Genomic DNA, 27848 nt, shown 5'->3' with positions numbered 1-27848 from the left:
TTCTGTCGGCTACAGGCTCTACAGTAGGGATGGGCTGCACCTCTATGGGGAGAGGGCAACTACATATAACGTGCATGTACACAAATGCCAGAAGCCTCACAAACAAAATGGAGGAACTGGAACTCTTGATGTTGGAGCGGAAATATGATATCAGCGAGACATGGCTGGACAGTAGCTATGACTGGGCTGTTACTATAGATGGTTATAGTCTTTTTTTTTTTAGAAAGGATCGTATAAATAAAAAAGGTGGAGGGGTTTGTTTATATGAGAATTGTTGCCTCAAGCCTGTCCTGCGAGATGACATTGGTGATGCAAATGTGGAGTCCCTATGGGTGGAGATAAGAGGAGGGAAAAAGAATAAAATATTACTAGGGGTTTGTTACAAGGCTCCAAATTTAATGGAGGCAGCAGTGGAAATGCTGATAAGTGAAATGGATGCGGCTTCAAAGCATGGTGAAGTACTTATCATGGGGGACTTCAATTACCCAGATATTGACTGGGGGGCAGAAACCTGCAGGTCCTTGTAATGAGGTCTCCGCTCATGGTCAATTGAACACATACCAAAAAGCTAAATCTTCCAGCTTATGTTCCCAGCTCCTCATGACAGGTTCCCTTTAAATAAACAACTTGAAAACCATTTACAAAAAGAAAGAATTAAAAAAAAAAACCAAAAAAAAAAAACCATACACCACACACAAGTCCCTACAAATAACTTACGATGAAACTTGATACTTTAATGTAGCAGAACATTTTAACATGTTGTCATGAAATGTTCAAATATTAAAAATCATATTGCATTGCATATATTGCACACATTTTAACCATGTGGTTTTAATACAAATTAACTTTTTGAAATTTAAATAGAGCCTAACGAGTATACACTGAAACAGAACAGCAAACACTTTATTATTCATTCTATTGATGGAGTGCTATCAGAATGTAATCAAGGTGCTTGCTTAGAAAAATAGCCTCACAAAAAAAAAAAAAAAAAACCTTAGAGGACTATTATTAAGGGTGAAGACACACATGGCGTTTTTGGGCCGTTTTCACCAAGTGCGTTTTCAGATCGTAAAAAACGCATGCGTTTTTGTCCGGTTTTCCGAATTTGCGTAATTAAAAACGGACAAAAACTGATGCGTTTTCAAAAAACGGATGCGTTTTCAAAAAACGGATGCGTTTTTTACACTCTGAAAACGCACTTAGTAAAAACGGCCCAAAAACGCCATGTGTGTCTTCACCCTAAGGTGACAACTGGGAAATGGAGTAAGCCATCACACTTTGGATTCCCGAATGTGCTCCTGATCAAACACACACAGTAATCAGATAAAATATCTAATTCAGCAATTCAAACTTGGCAATTGTTTGAGGAGATAGAAATAATTGTTCTTCTTTGTGAATAATTTAATTAAGAGCTTTTCAGATACAAATGGTTGTGCACAAAATATACAAACACAATGCTTAACAAAAGGATCAATTATAGTCATACATGCTAAAGGTTTAAAATACAATCAAGAGTTTATAAGCAATTTGAAGTAAATGTTCCCAAAAGCTTTTTATTTTCCCTACTTTAAAATAGAACGTATCATTTCCAAAATTGAGAAAACCTTAATACATAGTAAACTGAACATTATGCTTCACTTTCTCCAGCAACTAGTCTTTGAACTTCTTCTTCCAAAATGGGAACAATTAAATTATCCTTGGACATCAAATTATACTTCATTACAAATTTGGTGAAGCGATGACACAAGAAAGTTTCATTCTGCAACAAACAAAAGCTTATTAGGATATTATGCCTTTATAGTAAATACAAGTAAAATAAAACGGATCAACCCAAATCTGTTACATTTTTTGAGAAACTTGCTACACTCAGTACGCATCTCTAAACATTCTTCCTGCAGGTTGTGCAATATTAGAAATATATTTATGGCGGTGCACATAAGAAAAGACCTTTGAACATAATACCAACATCAGTTGACCAGAGGTCGCATTAACATCTTTCCTGAAGGGAAATTATATTCCTTTTACCAGGACAGTATATTTTATAATTGTAGCGCCAGACAATTTTTTTTTGTCCCAGTCACAATTGGATTTTCAGAATTTTTTGCTGCCATGGGAACAAAGATTACCAATAAAGCTTCATTACAGACACCTTACAGCTGATTATTGCAACCTGGGAGTAAAGTAAAGCATACAGAGAGCTTCACCAGAGGTCACAGTTGGCAGAGAGGTCTATCTGCAACTAGGGGTCGTCTAAGTCGGGTGTGGGCGGGGCATCTCTAAGCAGACACATTATTACAGCAGACACATTATCCCTCTAGTTCTGTGGGGTGACAATGTGGTTACATTATCAGGGTACAGGGTTTATATACACTTTCATGTGGCTTCTGACATTGTACTAACACAGAGAGATGAGAGAGATCAGAAATGCATGAAATGATTACAGAGCTGCTGACACAGGCAGACCATTATAGTGTTACAATGTGAGCTCTGCTACATCTCACAGATATGTGCCTGCATCCCCCTTCCCCAGGTCACTTCTCTCCTTGTAGTTTGTTGTTTGCAGCCTCTACCTCTCCTCATGATCTCCTGGCAGCAAGTGTTTGTCTCAGTGTGAGCTCCGTGCAGTGGGCGTGGCTACAGACAGTAATCTCAGCAGCACTATCTCACACAAAAATCCAAGATAGCTGCCAACCCCAAGTGAAAAGTTACAGGGTGGTGTCTAGGGGAAACTGAAATTGTGCACAGCAGGACTGGTAGAGACAGGTTGGACTTATATCTTTGAAATGCTGTATTTTTGTTAATAACAGCGATTAAGAGAATGTGTTATTCTGAGTACATATAATTATTCTTAGCTCCATTTTTGTAATCTGACATGTGTTGCTGATTTTGAGATTTTTTTTTCGATATATGTTGTACATTTTGTTAGAAGTAAATGTTTTGTTTTTTAATAAACGCAAAACATAAGGCACAATTTTTCTAAATTCTAACTGAATCTGTCTGAGAAGGAGATGGTTAACAAATTTGGGTGGTAAAACTAACTTGTCCCATAGGTTTGTTTCAGGTTTTCATCATTTTCAAAATTTCATATTTTATTTAAAAAGCCACGCGGCTTATTAATTGAACATCGGCTTTCCATATTTTCCAGGAAATTACAGCATGAGAGTTTAACACAAACATAGTCATGCTTCGATGACACCACAGGATGCAATGATCGTAACCAAGATGGGTTATGCACTCAAGCCGCCAACATTTAAATGCCCCAGACACCTTTGTTGGCACCATTCAAGTGGTTAACACTCGTGGTTAGTGCCGGCTCAGCTCCTGAGCACTCTTCATACACTGTCTACTGCAACAGGATGTTCAGGAACATCTGAATGCAGGAAGGGGTTAATATAGGTTTGTAATAAATTTAAAACCTGAGAATACTTAGTATTTTGACAAAGAAAACTTGAAATGTAAGGAGATTCAATGTAAAATATCTATGGATAGTCTAAGGATGAAAAGGGAAAGCTAATATTTCCTATTATTTCTATAAGAAAAGTATTTCTTACAAAACTAAACGTACCTCATATTCATCAAATATTTGGCGATGGTGGAAATACGCATGAGAAAAAATCCTATAGATTCTACGACACACCGATCCTAATTTAGCCACAGAAGACTCCTTTATGCTAACCCTGTGAAAACAGAAGCAGAAATGTTTAAAACCATATACTTTTACAGATTACAGTCGTTGGTAAAAGTACATTTTCTAATAAAAGCATAAAGAGACTGTCACCAGATTGTACCCCCTTCGGTAAATTAATATTATTTGTATAATGAAAAATACAATTTTCCAATACAGGTGGTCCCCTACTTAAGAACACTCGACTTACATACGACCCCTAGTTACAAACGGACCTCTGGATATTGGTAATTTATTGTGCTTTAGTCCAAGGCTATAATGATCAGCAGTAACAGTTATCACAGGTGTCTGTAGTGAAGCTTTATTGTTAATCCTGGTTCTTATGACAACCCAACATTTTTAAAATCCAATTGTCACAGAGACCAAAAATGTTCTGGCTGGGATTACAATGATAAAATATACAGTTCCGACTTACATACAAATTCAACTTAAGAACAAACCTACAGACCCTATCTTGTATGTAACCCGGGGACTGCCTGTATATTTTCTGTATCAATTCCTCATGGTTTTCTAGATCTCTGCTTGCTGTAATTTTATAGAAAGCTTCTAAGTTTACTTATAGAGGACAGAAATCTGACCATGGTCACACAGGTGCACAACTTGTTAGTATCACAGAGAGAGATCAGTGTTGTGTAATATAATGATCAGTGCACCTGTGTGACCATGGTCAGATTCCTGTCCACTGGAAATAAATAATGAAGCTTTATTTAGAAGGACAACAAGCAGAGATCTAGAAAACTGAGATATTGATACAGAAAGTATATTGTAAAATTGTACAACTTTTCATTATTCAAACAATATCAGTTACTTGTTGAAATGGGGACACCCCTTTAACTTCTTACGGCTGCAGCCCTTTTTCATTCTTGTGTTTTCATTTTCCACAATTTTTATAGAAAAACTACCACTATGAACAAAAAAAAAAAAAAAAACACTAAAAAAAAAAAAACTACAGATCTCAGCATTAGTCTTTTTTAACATGACATGCTGGGATCGCCTGGAAAAAGACATATTTAGCAGCCGGAGCACATGGACAAGATACCTCCCTCTCCCATGTTGGAGAAGGAGGTGATGTCACTCAGGAGGCTGCAAATAACAAGTCTTTTTTCCAGGCGTGTCAACATTAAAGAAAACTTCCTCCAAGACTGATAAAGAGGAGCGCAGGTGAGTATCTGTAGTTAGTTTTTTGTTACTCGTAGTGGTAGTTTTCCTTTAATACTCCATGCCGCTTGAAGGAAACAGGAAAACAAAATTCCAAATGCGTGAAATTGAAACAAAAAAAAAAAAAAAAAAAGTTTCTTGTATGGGATACTATTATAGATTTCTAACCTGGGTTAGTATGGGAGGTGGTGTACGTGCACAATATGGGATTCTAAGATTTTAAATTTTTTTTAACACTTTTTATTTATTATTACTGCACAATGTATGTAGTGCAGCGCATTGTCCTATCAGTTGGCCTAATAGATAGGTACTATAGGCAACCCAGGGGGTCCCTCAGAGGACCCACAGGCTATCTGCGAGGTCAGTGTCATCCTGCAATACCTAAGTGAAGCTGGCCCCCCCCACCTTGTTCAAATCAAACAAAATTGGTGTCAAACGTTTGTGCTACGTTTGTGCAGCAGAAATTTTCGTTTGTGCCGCTATCGTTTTTAAGATTTTAATGAAAGTTTCCAGAGGTCATCAGAGGTCAACCAGCCCCCCCACATTGTCCAAATCAAACAAAACTGGTTCCAAATAATTCTGCTACGTTTGTGTTGGTTTGTGCTGCGCAAATTTTTGTTTGTGCTGCTTTTGTTTTGAATTTATGAACAAAAAATTAAAGTTCAAAAGTTCAAGCAGCCCCCCCACATTAACGGAATCAAACAAAACTGGTGTCAAACGTTAGTGCTACGTTTGTGCAGCAAAAATTTTCGTTTGTGCCGCTATCATTTTTAATATATTCATACTTTTTTGCAGAGGTCATCAGAGTTCATTTCTTCCAAAGTACAATGTGTTTGCCAGCTCCCCCTGGTGATCAAACCAGGGAAGTGTCACTAGGTTTGTTTTTTACCAGTTCATCCTAAACACCTCAAACACCTGAACATACCATAAAAATGATAGCAGCAGAAACAAAAATTTTTGCTGCACAAACCAGCACAAACGTAGCACTAACGTTTGACACCAGTTTTGTTTGATTCCGTTAATGTGGGGGGGCTGCTTGAACTTTTGAACTTTAATTTTTTGTTCATATATTCAAAACAAAAGCAGCACAAACAAAAATTTGAGCAGCACAAACCAGCACAAACATAGCAGAATTGTTCGGCACCAGTTTTGTTTGATTTGGGCAATGTGGGGGGGCTGGTTGACCTCTGATGACCTCTGGAAACTTTCATTAAAATCTCGAAAACGATAGCGGCACAAACAAAAATTTCTGCTGCACAAACCAGCACAAACGTTTGACACCAATTTTGTTTGATTTGAACAAGGTGGGGGGGCCAACTTCACTCAGGTTCCTGCAATCGCTGCTGTGGGGGCAACGCTTTGTTCAGAGGGAGCTCACACTCTTTAATGGACTAGACACTACAGTTCATTTTTTACTGTGGTGTCTAAGGGGTTAAACACCCAAGAATGGAGCTTTTCCAATCCTGGGTGTTAGCCAAGCGAGCCAGCAGCCGCAGCCTGCAATCTTCTTCGGATGTGGCGTCGCAGAAATACCATCTGCTAAATGGTTAAATTGTGGTATTGGCAATACCACCAATATTTGCAATAAATAAATTGGCATTGGGGTTCAGTTTGCACACTCAAGTTTTCAAAAGATTTGCCATAATTGGCAAAACAAAGCAATATTTCAGTACATGTTATTTATCGTCGTTCTTTCTTTTTCCTGGTACTCATTAAAAATCAAATATTTATTTTCCTTTATGTAGATTACATGCAAAAATTAAAAAAAGGATACTGAAAAAAAAAAAAAAAAAAAAAAAAAAACCACACAACAACACATTTTAAAAGACTACAGTGCAGAACTTACCTGCTAGGAAAATATTTGTTGCTATTCAAAAGACATGCAGCGCCATCCAGGGTGTGTCTTGTGTAATCTATAGCAGGACACTAAACAAGAGGAATAAATCAGATTAAGGTTTTTTTACATCAATTTTAATTGACAGAAAGAAAGAGATATACACCTATCCATTTTGCCAAAAAAAAAAAAAAATATCAAAAATCAGTCACATAGCTGTAATGAAGACAAATCAAGTTCATGTTCGATCAAGAGATGGAAAAGGGCCCGTACACAGCATATTACTGCTCAGCCACTGAACACATGCAGTTCTTACATGCAATGCTAGATCACCAGGCTAAAAAGAAGATAACCTCAAAAACAACCCTTTAACCCCTTCCAGCCAATGCCCTTTTTAGTAAGCGTTTCCATTTATTGCTCCCCTACCTATAACATTTTTATTTTTCTATGTACAAAGCTGTACAAGGGTTTTGATTTCTGTGCAACAAAATTGTACTAGTGTGAGTGTGTAGTATCCCATATGTGCCCGAGGGGCTCCAGGCTCAATTAACACCTATGGAGCCCATCAGGCTCATTTGTACAATTTTAAAAGTCTTTAACAAAAAACAAAAAAAACAAAACAGGGCATAAGAAGCTAAAAAGAGTAACAGATCCTGCCAGAGGGCACAATATATCAAAGTGTTTGTTTACAAGGTGGTACTCATCGTTATTAAGTCATTTGGGTGTTTATTTGGATGTGACCTTGTTGATCATAGCTTCTGCACCAAAGTTATCCCTGTGTTTTGCACCACTTGTGCTGTAGTACAATTGCTCCTGGAGAGTACAGTTATGTAAATAGTCACTTTCTTAACACCATAGCGCTCTGCGCCGTAGCTGTACTGCGCTGAGTCCCGCGATTAGCGCTCAGCGCAGTACAGCTACGGCGCAGAGACGATGCCGGTTCAGCGCTGTATAGCAGCCGAACCGGCATCGCTAGCCGCGGGATTTCAGCGGTAATCTACCGCTGACATCCCCGGCTAACACCCGCGGTCGGAGTGGGCTCCGATCTGCATAGGCTGGCACTGATAATACCCTGCAATACATTAGTATTGCAGAGTATTATCAAGAACAAGCAATCAGATGATTGCTTGTTCATATCCCATGGTGGATCATGTAAAAAATGTACAAAATAATGTTTTTCAATAAAAAATTACTTTATAAATCACTAAAAATGCCCATAAGCCCCAAAACATATAAAGAGACATAAATAAATAAAAAGTCTAAATCATAACACAAACCCCACATATATAGTATCACCGCGTCCGTAACAATCCATAGAATAAAACTAAATAACTATTGAACCCATATGATGAACGCCGTAAAAAAAAAAAAACGTCAAAAACCCGCCAAAAATTATGATTTTTACCTATTATATCCCACTAAAAATGCAATAAAAAGTGATCAACAAAACATATGTACTCCAGAATGATATTGTTGCAAAGAACAACATGTCCCGCAAAAAACAAGCCATCAACCAGCTCTGTAGCCAAAAACGTAACAATGTTATGCCACTTGGAAGACGGCGATGCAAAAATGAGAGATTTTACACCACATCAGGGTTTTATTTGGCAAATTTAGTAAAACATAAGAAAAAATATTCATGTCTGGTATCCCCGTAATCGTATCGACCCATAGAATAAAGATAACAGGATTATTAGGATATACGGTGAACACGGAAAAAAAAAAAAGTAAAAAATCCAGTACAGAATTGATGCTTTTCTACTCATGACCTCAAAAAAAGTTCCAAAATTTTCAACAATAGGTGATACCAACCCCAAAATGGTAACACTGGAAAAAGCATCTCGTCCCGCAAAAAAAAAATGCCGTCACATGGCCCAAATAACGGAAAAGCGAAAATTTTATAGCCTTCAAAAGGGGGCAACCAGAAAACTAAAATCCTGGCAGCTGCAGGGTGCTCCTTCCCTTCTGTGCCTCGCTGTGCCCCCATAACACAAGTAACGGCCACATGTGGGGGGTCGCTGCACTCAGGAGAAATTGTAGAACAAATTTTATGGTGAGTTTTCTCTTTTTATCTTTTGGAAATGTGTAAATTTTATGGCTAAATGAACGTATAACCGACAAAATTTGATAAATTTGAAATTTCTAAATTTCACCGCCATTTTGATTCAATTACTATGAAGATCTCAAGGGGTTAAAGGAAACCTACCACTTGTAGTGGCAGGTTTCCGATGGCAATACCGGGCACCAGCTCAGGGTGAGCTGGTGCCGGAGCTTATTTTAGTTAGTGTTTTAAACCGCGGTATCGCGGTTTAAAACACTTTTTAAACGCTATAGCCGACGCAGGCAGGTACGCGCTCGGCGCTTACCGTGCACGCGGCTCTCATTCACTTCCTATGTAGCCGCGCGCACGGTAAGCGCCGAGCGCGTACCTGCCTGCGCCGGCTATAGCGTTTAAAAAGTGTTTTAAACCGCGATACCGCGGTTTAAAACACTAACTAAAATAAGCTCCGGCACCAGCTCACCCTGAGCTGGTGCCCGGTATTTCCATCGGAAACCTGCCACTACAAGTGGTAGGTTTCCTTTAACAATCTTTGTAAAAGCTGTTTCTGATAGTTTGAGGGGTGCAGATTTGAAAATGGGTTGGTTATATAGGGGGTTTTGTTGCTAAATATGTAAAATTTGATTTCAAACAGTATTTATCCCCAAAATAGTCAATTCCGAAAATACGGAAAATCGCTATTCGATTTGTAGGCCGCGTGACGTCAAAATAAATTATCCAAACATTTAAAAAATAATGAAAATGTAAAGTAGACAAATGGGAAATGTTATTCTGCAAGTTATTTAGGTGGTAAATCTATCTGCCTGAAAACGCGGTGATTTAGAATTTCGAAAATGGCAAATTTTTCTAAAAATTCATCATTTTTTTCTTTTTTTTGTAAATAAACGCAAAACTTATTAGCCAAAATTTACCACTAAAATGAAGTACAACATGTGGGGAAAAAACTATCTCAGAATCGCTTTGATAAGTAACAGTGTTCAAAAGTTATTACCACAGGAAGAGACACTGGTCAAATTTCAAAAAAAAGTTGCGAGCCTTAACCTGCAAACAGGCTGCGTCCTTAAGGGGTTAATTATGTTTAACTTCAGATTTACCAATTATTGCTTTAGGTTGAAAATTTTTCAAGAATATTTTTCGAAGGACTCTCCCAGGTTTCAAATAACTTTTTATATCGGTGTTATAGAAAACCCCATTTGCACACACTAATGTCAGTAAGCGGCTCATGTAGCATGTGACGGGACCACAGGGGAAGCCAAAGACAGAAGAGGACCCGTGGTTGGCATTGGAAAGGCGAGTACATTTTTTTTTAGGCTGGGCTGCTGGCTATATACTTAGGGGGGAAGGCACGCTGGCTATATACTTAAAGTGCAGGCACGCTACTAGCTATATTCTAGGGGATGGGGATCTATCGGCTATATACTAGGGGGAATGTGTATTTAAAAGTCAGCACCACCAAATTCAACAGGATCATTGTGGAGAGAGCATCTACAACCATGACAGCCTGGATTCCAGCATACATGGGAGGCAGCAGGCTGGCTTGAAGTGCTGTAAAGGAGCACTTTAGGGACATTAGCATAAAGAGGACAGGCATTTTTATATAAGGGACAATGAACCTCCTCCCAACATCAAGCCAAGGATTATGGAACGATGGGAGTGGTACCTGGGCTAGCAGCTTTCGCAGCAGTTTCGCCGCAGCTGTTCTACCCTCTGAGAAAACCAGCAAGTTTCCTTAACTGAAAGTTCCTTCATATTTCATAGAATTTATTATGCCTCTGCTCACTAATCTAAACTATACCCACATGACAGAAGCTTTATAGGGCTCGATGCCATATGAACTACATACAGTGGAACCTTACTAACAATTTGTTCAAGGGTGGCATTCAATAGGAGTGTCTTCATTAAATTCTATGATTATTCCTCAGATATAGAGTAGGTATATGGAAACCTCGGATGGCCAACCTTCGCTTCAGTGACCCGAATAGTACTCTGGTCACAGCCAGCCCTACTCAGAGATGTGGCCATTTTGATGCAGTTCGGGGGGGAAAACTTCTTACAAGTGAGCTCCCTGATGAAAGTTTGACTTTCTGTAAATCATATATGAGCCTCTTGACTGAACCCGGATGAGGCAGATTCCACAGTTTTGAACTTAAGTGGATTTTGTATGCAAGTCAGAACTGTATATTTTATAAGTGTAGCGCAAAAATTTTTTCTTGTCCCAGTCACAATTGGATTTTCAAAATTTTTTGCTGCCATAAGAACAAGGATTATTAATAAAGCTTCATTACAGACGCCTTTCAGCTGATTATTGCAACCTGGGAGTAAAGTAAAGCAACCAGAGAGATACACCAGAGGTCACAGTTGGCAGAGAGGTCTGTCTTCAACTAAGGGTCGTCTGCAAGTCGGGTGTCCTTAAGTTGGGGACTGGCTGTATATACGTTTTGCAAACTGAAAATTGTTAATAAAATTTACTTTATGTATAAAAAAATAAAAGAAAGGCCCCTTCACCCACCTTTTCTTTCCTAGATAAATAGAAAACAAACATTTGCATATCCTATGCTCATATTATGACATGTACCGTATATACTCGAGTATAAGCCGAGTTTTTTAGCACAACTTTTGTGCTAAAAATTTAACACTCAGCTTATACTCGGGTATACAAAAATAATAAAGTTACTACTCACCATTCCGACGGCCCGGATAGCTTCATCTTCATGCCGCAGGGCCGCGGGAGCTCCGTGGCCGCGCCTCTTCTGTCTTCATGCCGGCTCGGGGCCGCGACAGCTCCGTGCGCACGGCCCGTCCGGCACTCAACTGTGATGTCAGCTGCGGCATGAAGATGAAGATGGAGAGGAGCTGTCCGGGCCGTCGGAATGGTGAGTAGTAAGTTTATTATTTTTTTTACCGGCAACAGGGGGCTGGCAGGCATTAAAAACAAAGGGGCTGGCAGGCTACATAGACAAAGGGGCTGGCAGGCTACATAGACAAAGGGGCTGGCAGGCTACATAGACAAAGGGGCTGGCAGGCTACATAGACAAAGGGGCTGGCAGGCTACATAGACAAAGGGGCTGGCAGGCTACATAGACAAAGGGGCTGGCAGGCTACATAGACAAAGGGGCTGGCAGGCTACATAGACAAAGGGGCTGGCAGGCTACATAGACAAAGGGGCTGGCAGGCTACATAGACAAAGGGGCTGGCAGGCTACATAGACAAAGGGGCTGGCAGGCTACATAGACAAAGGGGCTGGCAGGCTACATAGACAAAGGGGCTGGCAGGCTACATAGACAAAGGGGCTGGCAGGCTACATAGACAAAGGGGCTGGCAGGCTACATAGACAAAGGGGCTGGCAGGCTACATAGACAAAGGGGCTGGCAGGCTACATAGACAAAGGGGCTGGCAGGCTACATAGACAAAGGGGCTGGCAGGCTACATAGACAAAGGGGCTGGCAGGCTACATAGACAAAGGGGCTGGCAGGCTACATAGACAAAGGGGCTGGCAGGCTACATAGACAAAGGGGCTGGCAGGCTACATAGACAAAGGGGCTGGCAGGCTACATAGACAAAGGGGCTGGCAGGCTACATAGACAAAGGGGCTGGCAGGCTACATAGACAAAGGGGCTGGCAGGCTACATAGACAAAGGGGCTGGCAGGCTACATAGACAAAGGGGCTGGCAGGCTACATAGACAAAGGGGCTGGCAGGCTACATAGACAAAGGGGCTGGCAGGCTACATAGACAAAGGGGCTGGCAGGCTACATAGACAAAGGGGCTGGCAGGCTATATACTGGGAGGCTGTGACCAATGCATTTCCCACCTTCGGCTTATACTCGAGTCAATAGGTTTTTCCAGTTTTTGGTGGTAAAACTAGGTACCTCGGCTTATACTCGGGTCGGCTTATACTCGAGTATATACGGTACCATTCACCTGGGATTACATGGTTTGTAATACTGACAATTGTTTTAATTGTCTGTGTCACCCCCCCCCCCATTTTGCTGAAAGAAAGGACAGTTTTTCAAAATATGAAAATTAGGCTAATTAGGCTCAGGGTCTACTGTGTAAATCACGGGTTTATGCCCTCCTGCTCCAAAGGGTTCGCATACGTTGGTCGGAGAGGTGAGTGCTGGTCTCTCCTACCCTCTCCATAGCAAGATGTGCAAGCATTGACCATTCAAGATCTATGGCAATGGTGGTACTGTATGGACTTTGAATAGGACTTTAGCGAGCATGCACATCTAATATTCTATTCACAAGGTGGGAATAATTTACAAAGCAGGTCAATTCATCAGACAATTACAAGCAGATACATAAATCATGCAATTTGACGGTAAAACATATCCCAGGTGTTGACTTTTAAGACAATATTATTTTATCATTTAAAAAAAAAAAAAGCTTACCTCTTTTGGGGTTTTATGAGCTGCACATAGAAATATCCATTGTTCTGTGGCAGTCATCTGAGTACAAGTGTCAGGATGGCATTCAACCTGTAATCAAAAGGGAAGGCTTATAATTAAACTTCTAAAATGTTTGTTGCAAACTATTATAAACACCATATGGATAGGGGTCTTTGTAACGGACTGAGCCCTCTCCATAACCGGTAAGTCTTTGCTGCATATTGCAGCAAAGGCTTACCGGTAACACCCGCGATCGCTGCTAGCACCGATCGCAGGTGTTATCACAGCAAAGCTGCCGGCAGCCTCAAAAAGATAGCGGCGCAGAGGCGCCGCCATCTTGCCTGGGATCGTCGCTCCCCGTGATGTCACTGGGGAGCGGCGATCCGTCTCCATGGTAGCCTCGGGTCTTCCGAAGACCCGAGGCTATTTTGTTTTAACCCCTTCATTACAATGTGCTGATAGCACATTGTAATGAATGAGGAGGAAAATCCCCATGTACTGCCATACTGTAGTATGGCAGTATATGATAGCATCGATCAGGCAACCTAGGGTTAAAGTACCCTAGGGAGTCTGAAATATAGTAAAAATTATAAATTAAAAAAAACCTAAAATTTCAAATCACCCCCCTTTCCCTAGAACTGACATAAATCTAAATAAACAGTAAAAATCATAAACACATCAGGTATCGACGCGTCTGAAAATGCCCGATCAATGCGTTTAACCCCGTAACGGAAAATAGCGCACAAAGTCGAAAATGGCACTTTTTTGCCATTTTGAAAAATATATATATAAAAAAAAAATCTATAAAAAGTGATCAAAGGGTCGTACAGTCCTACAAATGATATAATTGAAAATATTATCAAATTTCGCAAAAAATGACACCACCCACAGTTCCGTACACCAAAGTATTAAAAAGTTATTAGCGCCAGAAGATGGCAAAATAAAAAAAATAATTTTTGTACAGGAGGTTTTAATTTTTTTTTTAAATGTATGAAAACATAAAACCTATACAAATTTGGTATCCCCTTAATCGTACCAACCCAAAGAATAAAGTAGACCTGTCATTTGGGGTGCTCAGTGAAAGACGTAATATCCAAGCCCACAAGAAAATGGCGCAAATGCGTTTTTTTTTTCACCATTTTCACTGCATTTGGAATTTTTTCCCCGCTTCCGAGTACATGGCATGGAATATTTAATACCATCACTATGAAGTGCAATTTGTTACGCAGAAAACAAGCCGTCACACAGCTCTTTACGTGTAAAAATAAAAAAGTTATAGATTTTTGAAGGTGGGGAGTGAAAAATGGACATGAAAAAACAGGAAAGGGCCCGGTCCATAACCGGTTAAGGTTAAGGACAGAGCCAAATCTAACATGCAGGACTTTATGTGGTAATAACTTTTGAATGCTTCAACATGGTAACTTTTTCAAATTTTCACTAGTTGCTGAATTGGATTACTGTAGCTCAATTTCCATAAATAAATGTTAATTGCTACCCAGCTTGTGCAGTGGTTAAAGAATGCAGATCTACTTTTGGCTTCTTTGTTAGTTTAAGTATCCAAAAAAGCTGATGTGGAATTGCTGGTGTCAGACAAAATGATAATGAATACCTCTCCAAGGTATAGGTCATTAAACACAAATACCTGAACTTACCTCTGGCTTTTCTGCACCCCATGGGAGGGAAACTAACATGGATACTGGTTGTATAAGATAAAATAATTTTTGTTAAAGGGACATATAGCACATTAATAGATACCTGTAATTTGACAGCAAGTCCATTAAGTTCCAGACAAAATTGCCTAAAAGTTGAAAAAATAAATTGTATAAGAAAAACATCCAATGCATTTAAAAGAAAAAAAAATGTAAGGAAAAAAATACAGATCTTAAAAAAGTCACTTGTCAGCAGAAATCGATATAATGAACCAGTAGAAATAAGTTGTCAAGCATCTTAACACCTTCCACATTTCTCTCAGCAACCCCCAGGACTTTATACACAGAATGCCACCATTACTTCGATTGACAAGCCTACTGCGCTCAGCCTGTGAAATGCTGTAATTCCTGTAGGACCCGGCATGTAAGCCACCTGGACAAAGTAATTTGCCCACTTTAGTGGATAGCACTGCCCTTTTTCCTGGGTTAAACTACACTAGGCGTCATTTATCAAGGTTTGCATTGGCATAGTAGGCGAGGAGGAGACACCGTTCACTGGTTGGAACAGGGACCTCTTAATGTAGTCGGCATGGTGGAAGGGTCAGAGAGAACATAAATCATTCCCAAAACTCTTTATTGTTCAGCCTGATTTGGGCCAATATGTCCAAGCACATTTTTCTTATATTTAACCCTTACCTTTTTTTTTTTAAAGTACCAATTATTTTTAGATTTAGTACCTTTATTTATAACATTTAATCATTGAGTGGGGCAGGGATGAGTGTAAAGGCCTGTAAAGTCAGATTGTAGAGGGGCTAAAGTAGCCATTGGGATCATTACATAATTTAGAAAGGAGGCAATGGAAAACATACATAGGACGATTACCACAGTCAATGCCTGGATCTAAGCAATTATTTACATTTTCATGGAAATCCTTTATTTAAAAACATTTTTTAAACTTTTTTCTACAAGTGGACTTAAACAAACGACTGTCTGATTGCATAGTATTCCATTGTATTAGCTGCGTGTGGAGTAGCAGGATCTGAAATCCTGGAACATTGGGCAGCCCCGGGGGTAAATACCAGCACATAGAGTCTGATACAGAGGGGAAACTGGTAGAATCTCTGGTAAAATACACTGTCTCTTCTTGAGAGCCAGCAGCAGAAGTACTGGTACTGCATGTTGCGAGAAGTACCTTCCCAATATACAGAAACCAAAGTCGTGAAGGTGCAAAAGGGAGCCAGTCATCATTGGAACCAATAAACCATTACCAAAATGCTGTGAAGCAGATTAACAATGTCTTGTTCAGGCACAAAAAGGCCGGGCTAATGGGCCAAAAACATGTACACGTACCAATATGTCCAATATATACATACATACATACATACATACATAGATAGAGGGGTTACGTTGACAACATATTCATTGTATGGGCAAGTTAATGTGAACAGTTTAAAGACTGACATTAACAATGACATGCTTAACACCCTATTCACATGGCTGCATTTGTGCAGTGATCGAGACGCACAAATGATCTGGAGTCCTCATTCCCCTCCGTTCGGTCCTGTGCTTGCAAAGCATCTATTCCTGGTGAGCACACCGCGAGGATTGTGGCCGTGATCAGCGTCCACAATAAGTGGGGGGGCGGGGGGGGGGGAGAGAAATAATGACAACTGTACAGAAAACATGCAACAAAGAGTTACCTCCTGCACTAAAAGAGCTACTGACTCCAATTATATAAAAAAAGAAGGACTCCATGGCCAATTTGAGAGTTTCAGAAGGATCAATTTTACAGAGGATGGCTACATTCACACAAACGTATGGAGGACATAAATACGACCGACGTATACAAGTACAACGCAATGGCCTCGAAGCGCCGTACAGTCCTATCTTTTGAAGGAATATAGTGCCAGGTTCTATGTTACTCTATGGAGAGGGGCGGGGGGTGAGTGGTGCTCTCCCCGGCACCGATGCATGCCCGACGTACTACGGTATGGCGGGCATACATCGTGTGAATGCAGCAGAAGGATTTGAACTCCAGACAAGAGGTCTTTGACGGAAAGGGACTGTCTTCTAATTTCACTGTAGGACACATTTGAAAGGGTCATATTGGAGAACCAAGAGACATTGTTAAAATAGATCCGGTGGGCGTTAAAAAAAAAAATGTTTACTCATAGTAGAGGATGTTGGAAAAAAAGATGTAGGTCCAACCTTTAATTTAGGATTAAACATATGTTTTCCCATAACCTGTGGGGTTTTTTTTTTCCTCAAGAAAGGCATCTGGGAAAGAGTTACTTTACAATTACTCAGTTTTATTGCCATTTTAGCTCTTAAATCTCAGTGATCTCTTTAGCAAGCAGCTCCTTGAGCAATTTTAACTCTAAGTTAAAAGGTGGACAAAAGTGCATTTCTGTGAGCGAAGTCCTACCACAGTGTACACTACTGGAAAAAGGTACTAGTTATAATTAGGTGGAAGCGAAGGATACTTGCTACAGATTAGTTTGTTACACTTGTACAAGTATCACACAATGTTTTCAGAACGGTTATGCAACAAATGAGGATAGGCAGTTGTTAGCAGTTTCCCCCTTTTATTTACCTTCATATATACATATACCATCTAGTATTATTTACATGTTGCACTATGCCCCACAGCGCTTACACTCATTCGAGCACCAGAGCAGCCGTTTGGCAAAGGGGTTTGGGTCTTTAGCCTTGGCAGGGTTACTGAAAATTGCTACAAGGAAGGATACATATTTCAGGGTGATGTAGGAGCCAAACAAAACCTGCTGATGAGGGTGTGAAAAGAGTAAGCAGCAGGAGACATGTTTAGGGGGTGCTTTAAGAAGAGGGGGGGGGGGTAATCTATATGCTATTGGCCCAATAGCGTGTAGTTAAACAATTAAAAAACTGAAGTCCTATATTGAATATAAAAAAAACTGTGAAATCATCAGATGCACAACAAAGGAATTGAAATCAAAATACCAAAAGGCTATTGGAACCTGTAATGTAAAAATAACCTTCCGATGACATGTTTCCCTTACAGCTGAGCAATATGACTATATAGTCTTTAAACCAATAAATGTTGTTCACCCCTGGCCTAAATTATTAGATCATGAACAGAAACGACATTTAAAAGGAAAGCAGAAGTCCGACCATTTATTCACAACTCCATTTAATCACAGCTGCTGGCCTCTGCTCTATGCCCCCCTTGTTGCTGGCCTCGTACCCTTTGCAAACTACACATTAAAAAAATATAACAAGCAAGGAAGAAAAGAAACCCACCGAAGATGCTCATACTTCCAGACACCTTCATCTTGACCTTCAGGAGGTTCTAGAATTTTATCAGTGTTGGAACAATCTGTTCTTATATTCTGTTGAATATACTGCAAAATAATACATTTAAAGAATTATTATTATCTATAAGGTAAATTAAAGGGTACAGGGTTACGTACAAGATAAGTTCTGTAGGTCTGTTCTTAAGTTGAATTTGTATGCAAGTCGGAACTGTATATTTTAAAAATGTTGGGTTGTCATAAAAACCAGGATTAACAATAAAGCTTAACTGCAGACACCTTTAACCCCTTAACGCTGAAGCCACTTTTCACCTTCCTGACACGGCCCATTTTTTCAAATCTGCCCTGTGTCACTATAAATGGTTATAACTTTGAAACACTTTAACATAGCCGAGTGATTTTAAAATTGTTTTCTCGTGACACATTGTACTCCATGTTAGTTGAAAAATTTTGGTGGTATGTTTTGCATTTATTTATGAGAAAATCAGATATTTGGTGAAAATTTGGAAAAATTCTCGATTTTCGAACTTCAGAATGTTCTACTTTTTTCATACATAGTCATAACAGCAAAAAAACTTAATAACTAACATTAACCGAACGTCTACTTTATGTGGACATGGTTTTTTATGCATACTCTTATTTTTGTAGGATGTTATGGGCCTTTGAACGTTAGGTGCGATTTTTCACATTTTCATAAAAACCGCAAAATCCTGCTATTGAGGGACCTGCTCAGGTTTCAAATCACTTTGAGAGACCTAAATAAAAGTAAAACCCATAAATTACCCCATTATAGAAACTACACCCCTCAATGTATGTAAAACAACTTTTATGAAGTTTGTTAACACTTTCATTGTTTTACAGGGGTTAAAACAAAATTGGATACAATTTTGAATGTACATTTTTTTTTGGCTAAATGAATGTGTTTTTCAAAAAATGTACAAATTCTCAGTGGATAAAATACCAAAACGCTCCACAAAATGTGATACCCAATCCCTCCCGCTTATAACAATACCCCATATGTGGTGGTGACTGCTGTATGGGCACACGCCAGGGCATGGAGGTGGGAGCTGCGCCATTCAGAGCAGATTATACATTGTCACTTTTTATTGGCTGTACAATCTTTATTTTTTTGGCAATTTGGACATATAAGGGCTTATTTTTTGCGACATGAGATGCACTTTACAAATACTTCATTTTAGTGGGTCATTAGCTTATTTATGGGATTTTATTAACTCTTGAATGTATGGGTGAAAAGAAAATTGTCAATTTTGGTTTCTTTCTTTTTGTATTTTTTGGGGGTCGTACACCGTACACTAAAAATACTATATTATATTTATTCTATAGGTCACTACGATTACGGTGATACCTCATTTGTATAGTTTTTCATTTATTTTTACAATTTTACTGGAAAAAAACTAATATAGGGGAAATCCCATTTGTTTTTGCATCGCCATCTTTTCGGAGACATAACTTTAATATTTTTTGGTTGACAGTGCTAGTTTAGGGCTTATTTTTTACGTGTTAAATTGCCCTTTCAATTGATACCATTTTGGCGCTCATAACTTTTTTTGATCACTTTTTAGAACATTTTTGTGAAGAGATTTTATGAAAAATGTACATTTTTGGCGAGTTTTTCGGCTTTTGTTTTTACGGCGTTCACCGAGCGGGTCCAATAATGTTTCTAAGTTATTGTACGGATTGTTACGGACGCGACAATACCAAATATGTGGGGGGGTTTTGGCGATCTTGTGTTTTTTTTCACTTTATTGCATGTGTATAGGGAATGTGTGTGTTTAGGGGACTTTAACTTTATTTAATTAATTCTTTTTATTAAAAAATGTTTTTATTAAATGTTTTTAACTGTTTTTTTTACTTTTACAGGTAAGCTTGAACAAGTGATCCACTGATCACTTGTTCAAGCTATTCTTCACCTTACACAGTGTAATACAGATGTATTACACTGTGTAATGTAACACACTGAGCATGCTGCGCATGCTCAGTGTGTTACAGCCGGGTCCTGCCAGAAGGCAGTGACCCGGCTCCCGGAAGAAGGATCGCGCAGCCCTGGGCATCGGCAGTCCCGGGGCTGCGATCGGAGCAGCGGACCCCCCCGGTAAGCTCCCCGGGGGGGTCCGATTCATTTGGAATTAATGTTAAATGCCTCTAACACGCCGCGGTCAGCGCGACCGCGGCGTGTTAGGGGTTAACACCCGCGATCGGAGAAATCTCTGATCGCGAGTGTTAGAGGCAGGTGTCGGCTATAATATATAGCCGACACCCGCAGCTTCTGGCCCCGGCTCCGTTCAGGAGCCAGGGCCAGAAGCTTGACGTAATAGTACTGCATTTTGCGGGAACGCACCTCCCGCCATGCAGTACTATTACGTCAAATGTCGGGAAGGGGTTAATAACTGTTACAGCTGATCAATGTGGCCTGGGACTAAAGTCCAGGACCCCTCAGTGATGTTTTTTCACCTGTTACAATGAGCAGTGCAGGTCTGTAAGGAGGGCAAGACATGGTCTGCTCATTCTAACATACACTACATTAGAAAATTTAAAAAGCTGATTTTAGAAGAAAGGAAGCCATATATAACCAAAATAATAAGTTCACCACAGTCACAGAGCCTGGATGTACGAGTACGAGTTCCTGGTTTAACATGCTTGATTTTGAAGGTATATTTTCTTTAAGAATAATCCAGAAGCTAGGTCTTTAGTAGATAATAGTGAGGCAGAAACAGCAAAATAGTTATGGTTTAAGAATAATAGCATTCTACAGTCACTTGCTAAATAACATTGAAAGTAAATTGTTGATGCCCAAAAAATAGGTTTATTAACCCCTAGGGGACTCAGCCTATTTTGGCCTAAAGGACGCGGCCCCATTTTTCAAATCTGGCCTGTGTCACTATAAGTGGTTATAGCGTGGGAACGCTATGAGATATCCAGGGGATTTTGATATTGTTTTCTCGTGACACATTGTACTTCAAATTAGTTTGGCTGAAATCTTTTGCGTTTAGTTATGAAAAAAAACAAAATTTGGCAAAAATTTTGAAAAATTCTTTATTTTCAACGTTCTAAATTCTCTACTTTTGATGCAGATAGTCATAGCACCCAAATAAATTCATAACTTACATTTCCCAAATGTCTGCTTTATGTCTGCATGGTTTTTTAAGATTCCACATATTTTACTAGAATGTTATGAGGCTCAGAATTTGGGTGCCATTTTTCACATTTTTTGTAAAATCGCCAAAACCCGTATTTAGATGGACCTGCTCAACTTCTAATTGACACTGAGAGGCCTAAATAATATCTAGACTCATAAATTACCCCATTGTGGAAACTACACCCCTCAACGTATGAAAAACTACTTTTAAGAAGTTTGTTAACCCTTTACGTGTTTTATAGGGGTTAAAACAAAACGGAGGTGGAGTCTGCAAATTGTAATATTTTTTCACAATACACTCATTTTGGGTGGAAAATTAAACATTTAAAATGGATTAAATGAAAAAAGGCTCCACAAAGTTTGATACCCAATTTCTCCCGAGTACACGGATACCCCAGATGTGCTGGTAACCTGCTGTATGGGCGCACGGCCGGGCATAGAAGGGAAGGAGGCGCCATCCAGATCAGATTTGCCATGTCACATTGTACAGGCTATAATTTTTTTCTTTTTTTTAATGTGGACCTATAGGGGCTTATTTCTTTTGCCACATGAGATGCACTTTTCTAATACATAATTTTGGGGCATCTATAGCTAATTGGTGAGATTTAATTAACTCTTTGTTGGTGGAGGAAATGAAAATCATCAATTTTTAGGAAAATTTTTATGTGTTTTTTTTTTTTGGCCGTTAACCATACCATAAAAATAGTATATTATTTTTATTCTATGGGTCGCCACGATTATGAAAATACTTCATTTATATATATTTTTAATTTTTTACCATTTTTACTGAATAAAAAGTAATTTGGCAAAATTGTTGTTAATTTTAGCATCACCGTCTTTCATATGCATAACTTTTTTATTTTTCACCTCACAAATCTGTTTAAGGGCTTATTTTATGCGAGAATGATAGCTCTTTTTAGTGGTCTTATTTTAGATTGCGTAACTTTTTAAAATCACTTTTTTTAGAGCATTTTTAAAGGGCATTAATAAAAAATCATCTTTTTCAGAGAGAGTTTTTTTAGGTTGTTTTTTACGGGGTTCACTTTGCGGATCTAATAACGATTCTGTTTTATTATACAGATTGTTACGAACGCAGGGATACCAAATATGTGGGGGTTTTGTGTATTTTATTCAATTGTACTGAATAAAAACTAATTTGGAGAAAATCTTATTCATTTTAGCATCACCATCTTTTTATATGCATAACTTTTTTATTTTTTGGCTGACATATCTTGTTAGGGGCTTATTTTTTGCGAGAACAGTTGTTCTTTTTAGTGGGCTTATTTTGGAGTGCATAAAATTTTTTAAATCACTTTTTAGAGCATTTTTTATAGGGTATTAATTAAAAATTATCTTTTTTCGGAACGTTTTTTGCATTTTTTTCCTCCGGCGTTTACCGTGCGGGTCCAGTAACAATTCTGTTTTATTATGCAGATTGTTACGGACGCGGCAATACCAAATATGCGGGTTTTTTTTGTGTTTTTATGTTTTTTAAACTTTATTAAGTTTTTTTATGGGAAAGTGACATTTTAGGGGCTTATATTTTATGTATTTATTTTTTATTTATTATAATGTGTAGTGTTAAGTGTTTTTGCATTTTTTTACTTATACATACTTGAACTTAAACCAGTGATGCTCTGATCACTGGTTTAAGTCCAATACACTGCTCTACAATACTATTTTATTGTAGAGCAGTGTAAACTGTCTGAGCATGCGCAAGCTTGCAGTCAGTTTGCAGTCAGACACGGTAGGGATCTGGCTGCCATGGAGACCGGGCAGCTCCAGGGCACATGCCAGTCCTCGGAGCTGCCCGGAAGAGGATCGGATCCCCCGGTAAGCGGCACGGGGGATCCGATCCACAGCAGGAACACCCTTACACGCCGCGGTCATGCTTGACCGCGGCGTGTAAGGGGTTAACACCCGCGATCGGAGTCGGCTCCGATCGCGGGTGTTACAGCGCGGTGTCAGCTGTGATAGACAGCTGACAGCCGCTGCTTCTGGTACCGGCTCCGTTCGTGAGCATCTAAGCATCTAGCCCCGGGGACGTAGTATAACGTCGTGGTGCGCCTAGGGGTTAAAAGAAACCCCACAAAAGAAGAATGTCAATCAAAAACACATTTGTAATGCCTTAACTGTCCCACCTGTTGAACTGCAAGGGTACTGTCCATTTCCTCAAAAGATTCATCTGGCCAGTTGTAGAAATCCTAGAAAACAAATTAACTAGAAGTAAATAAACAGAAAGCACAAAACTGAAAAAAAGATTGCGCAAGGCACAATTTACTGTGAAAGCTTTTTGGCCAAATCATCAAATCTGCACATAGAATTATCTTTAACCCCTTAAAGGGATTTTCCCACAATTTTGTAGCGCTGGGCAACTTCTGTCAGCTCCATTGAGATGTAAGGAGCAGAAGGGTGGCCGTCTGCTCCATTACTCGCCAGGAACAATGAGGTAACTGGGACCGCATTGGACCACTTGTTCTCGTGATCTGTGGGGGGGGGGGGGTCTCATCGCGCGAGTGTGCCGGAGAGCTCAGGGGCGTTACCGGCTCTCCAGAATCCGGCGCACGCACGGTGCGCCGTGCCCTAGTGTGGTGCGCCGAGATAAATGTTAATATAACTTATAAATCTGTGATGCTGGGTTTATTCTACTAATGAAAATATGCTCCGGCACCAGCTCACCCTGAGATGGTGCCATGTATCTGTGTGTAAGAACTACCACTTTTAAGTGGTAAGTTTAATTTAAAATGAGCTGAGCAGGTCTCCTGTCCTACCTGAAATTTCTGTTGCTGCTACAGTATACAGGCAAAGGGAGGACAGAAAGCAGCAGCATGGGAAAAATATGTTATGCTAATGAGCCCATCCATGCTACAGATTCACAGGCTGTTACAATGAGCAGAATTTTAAAACTTTATTTAAAAGGAAGGACAACAAATAAGAATATTAGCAGTCACGTTGCCTGGATCCATGGTTTATCATACTTGATTTTGATGGTAGCTTGCTTCCTAAAGGGGTTCTCCCACCAAGCAAATTATCCTGTGCATAGGGCCTAACTTGTCGATCAATGGGGTCTCCACGATGAGACCGCCACCGATCAACAAGTTAAGCCCTATCCTTATTTGCTTCGTGGAAAAACCCCTTTAAGGATGCAGCATTTTTTTTTCCCTTTTTTGAGTTTTTATTTTTCATTTTCCACTTTCAAAAATCTATAGCTTTTATTTTTTCCTATACAGAGCTTTATGAGGGCTTGTTTTCTGTATAATGCATAATGACAGTATTTAATATTCCAGCACATTGTAACAAATCTGTGTAACTGACGAGGTCTGGAACCTCGTACACACACCAGGCTGTCTTGATGGAGGACTGATACCGAAAGCCAAATCTGCTGATGGTTTGTCCAATGAGGGCTGTATCCATGGGATAGGGCCCAACTTGCTGATCAGTGGGGGTTTCAGTGCAGAGAACCCACAGATCATGAAAATGAGGGGTCTGAGGGGGTCCCAGATACCTAGGTCGGACCCCTTGTCCCTCCTTCAGATTAATGGAGCAGAAAACCGCCCATGACTGTTCTGCTCCATTCATCTCCATGGAGCTGACGAAAATTGCAGAGCGCTGCGCTCGACGATCTCAGTGTGAACCTGCCCCAAACCCCATCCCATCTGACACCGCCTAAAAGGGTTATACAATAAATTTACTGCTAATGACTGAAGCATGGGCTCCATCTCGGGCTCACAATTGCATGCAAATTGCTCAGAGAATGAAAAAACAAAACCAGTCTGAGCTTTTCCAAGGTTACTCCAGGTGTCCCCGGCTCCAGTATAAGGCTGCGTTCAGACATGACAATTCAGTTGGGGTTTGAATTGCATTTCTAAACCTAGGAGGAGGTACTCGGCCGGACGCATATTTGTTTCCACTGAAAAGTGTGTGATTGGGAACGGACGCATATGTAATCTGGCCACACCCCCGCTCTGCATGGCGTTTGCGTCTCTAAACTGAATCGCGACACCGCTTCAAAATGCGGTATTAAGCATACTGAAGTGAAGGAATGGGAAGCCTCTCACTATGGAATTAACCACCTATCCCAATTATTTTGCTCATAGTTATTTGGTATCATATACAAGGCGTGAAGTAGTGAGAGGATAGATGTGTCCCTTATGTATGGAGAACACAATATACTGGACCTTACTGTAAGTACAGCAGGAATATCGCATACTATTCAGCAGATTAGACACACATCTATGTCATTATCTATGGATTTTTTTTTACTTCCTTTCGGAAGGCCACAGCACAGCCCGAGCCGCTCCTCCGCAGACGCCCGGCAGCGGAGGGATCCGTCACCCGCAATCATCATCAATGTCGTCATGAAATAAACCCTATAGCGATGTGACGTGACGCAGAGTTATTAGAGTACATCCGCCGTCCTGCATGCAGAGAGGAATACCGTGCCAAGCCGCTCAACGTGCGGGAGGAAAAACAAAAAACATGGCGGATACAAGTACAGGCAGCACACAGCGCATTCCAGCTCACGCATTGCCTCTAGACGACAACCATTCACTCCCAAGCCATGGGAAAAGTCCCCACATACTACGACCACAGCCCGATCGCCCAATAATACCTGGTTCCTAGTCCCTGGTCTGTTTCTTCTCAGCACTGTAGCTCCCTCCGCCATGACCATAGTGACAAAATGTAGATCCACAGAAAACGCCTTCCTGCAGTCGCCCCGTCTCCAAAGGAGGCGGGAACTATTCTACATTGCCCCGCCCCTTTTCACCAGGGCTGAGCTGCACTTACACTATCGGGTGACGCTGGAATGCAGTTGTTTGGACAGGTTTGCCATTTCCTAGCACAGGCTTTTACACATCTGACTGGTCAAGTTCAATCCTTAAAACTGGAATGCTTTAACCCCTTAACGACTTGGCCATTTTACGACTTCCTGACACAGCCCTTTTTTATAAATCTGACGCGTGTTAGTTTATGTGGTAATAACTTTGGAACACTTTCATGTATCCGGTGATTTTGAGATAGTTTTTTCGTGACACATAGTACTTCATGTTAGTGGAGAAATTTACGCAATATGTTTAGTATTTATTTATGAAAAAAATGGAAATTTGGTGAAAATTTTGAAAAAAATTATGTTTTTCAATTTAAAAATTTTACACTTTTTGGAAAGTTAGTCATATCACCAAAGATAACTAACATTTTCCATATGTCTGCTATAACTTCATCATTTTTCAAACTTCATTTCCTTTTTTTAGGATGTGAGGAGGCATATAACGTGCAATTTTTTAGTTAGTTAGAAGTCACTTTTTAAGGGCTTTATTATATTATTCCCCCCCCACAAATGACACCATTTTAGAAACTGCACCCATCAAAATATTCAAAACAACCTTTAGAAAGTTTGTTAACCCTTTCAGCGTTTCATGAGCGTGCAAAATAAATGAAATTAGGGAAACCTGATTTTTTTTTTAACAATATATTCATTGAACACTAAATGTTGCGCCTTTACAAGGGGTTAAAAAGGGAAATGCATATCAAAATGTTTGGTGCAATTCCCCCTGATTATTCCAATACCCATTGGGGCAGATTTACTTACCTGGTCCTGTCCCAATCCAGCGGCGCGTTCTCTGTGGAGGATTTGGGTCTTCCGGCGATTCACTAAGGTAGTGCGCCCGATGTCCACTAGGTGTCGCTGCTGCACTGAATTCCGTCAGAGTTCACTGAAGTTCACCGTCCTACGCTGGGCTGGGTGCAGGTAAATACGGCGGTTCTTCCGAATCCGTTGTGTTTTCTTACGGCCACGCCCCCCCCCCCCCCCATTTCCGTCGCGTGCATGCAATCTTATCGCGTGCGCCAAAATCCCTGGGCAATTCAGGGAAAATCTGAGCAAATCGGAAATATTCGGGTAATGCGACGGAAAAACGCGATTCGGGCCTTAGTAAATGACCCCCATTGTGTCACTTTACACTGCTGTATGGGCACAGGGGGAAGGGAAACCTCGCTGTTCAGTTTTTGAAGGACAAATTTTGCTGAAATACTTTTTATATGTCAGGATACAATTGGAGAGCCTTAGTGATACAAAACAGAGGGGAACCCAAGCAAGTGACACCATTTTGGAAAGTACACCCCTTGGAGAATTTAGCAAGGTGTAATATGTGTATATACCCCTAAAGGTGGAGGATCCAATTAGACCCCAAAAAGGAAAAAGGTGAAAAATTTCCCCAAAAAGTCCCTTTAATCCAAATTATTCTAAGCCACAAGTGTCAAAAGATGAAACAACCCCACAAAATGTGTAAAAATATTTCTCCCGGATGTAGAATTGCCCCACATGGGTACAAAGTAGAGGGAACGAGGGATGTGTGTCTCTTAGAACCAAGAATTTTTTTACATGGGTCAGGGTGCATTTGGAGAGCCCTAGTGTTACCCAAACAGAAGAGAACCCCAACAAATGACACCAATTTTGGAAAGTACACCCTTGGAGAATTTTTCAAGGTGTAATATGTGTATGTATCCTTAAAGGTGTATGATCCAGTTAGATCCCAAAAAGGAAAAAGGTTAACATTTTCCCAAAAATGTAACTTTTACCCCAAATAATTTTAAGCTACAAGGGATAAAAGATGAAACAACCCCCCAAA

At 40.0% G+C, this 27848-nt stretch overlaps 1 protein-coding gene across 3 annotated transcripts; it reads right to left on the bottom strand.

Moving 5' to 3' along the window:
- Positions 1-1526: 1526 nt before the first annotated feature.
- MOB4 (MOB family member 4, phocein) lies at positions 1527-25989 on the bottom strand. 3 transcript variants are annotated; one of them, XM_072120884.1, is made up of 8 exons: positions 25832-25989; positions 23361-23423; positions 18052-18152; positions 14879-14921; positions 13127-13213; positions 6690-6769; positions 3566-3677; positions 1527-1759 (listed from the first exon to the last, which is right to left on the bottom strand). In XM_072120884.1, the coding sequence occupies exons 1-8, from the start codon at positions 25889-25891 to the stop codon at positions 1628-1630; spliced, it is 678 nt and encodes a 225-aa protein (XP_071976985.1). In that variant the 5' UTR covers positions 25892-25989; the 3' UTR covers positions 1527-1627. The 3 variants fall into 3 exon arrangements, with proteins under 3 accessions (XP_071976985.1, XP_071976986.1, XP_071976987.1); XM_072120885.1 differs by lacking the exon at positions 25832-25989 and adding an exon at positions 25483-25611; XM_072120886.1 differs by lacking the exon at positions 25832-25989 and adding an exon at positions 25403-25426.
- Between the last annotated feature and the right edge of the window lie 1859 nt (positions 25990-27848).

This window comes from Engystomops pustulosus, chromosome 8 (genome assembly GCF_040894005.1).
Source record: "Engystomops pustulosus chromosome 8, aEngPut4.maternal, whole genome shotgun sequence".
NCBI classification, from domain to species: domain Eukaryota; kingdom Metazoa; phylum Chordata; class Amphibia; order Anura; family Leptodactylidae; genus Engystomops; species Engystomops pustulosus.
This window is presented reverse-complemented; position numbering and strand designations above follow the sequence as displayed.

Coding starts and splice junctions, on each gene's coding strand:
- MOB4 (XM_072120884.1), bottom strand. CDS start 25,891: ATGGTCATGGCGGAGGGAGCTACAGTGCTGAGAAGAAACAGACCAGGG. Junction 13,214..14,878: donor GACTTGCTGTCAAATTACAG/GTATCTATTAAT, acceptor TTTTGATTACAG/GTTGAATGCCATCCTGACAC. Junction 3,678..6,689: donor AACAAATATTTTCCTAGCAG/GTAAGTTCTGCA, acceptor CTGTTTTCACAG/GGTTAGCATAAAGGAGTCTT.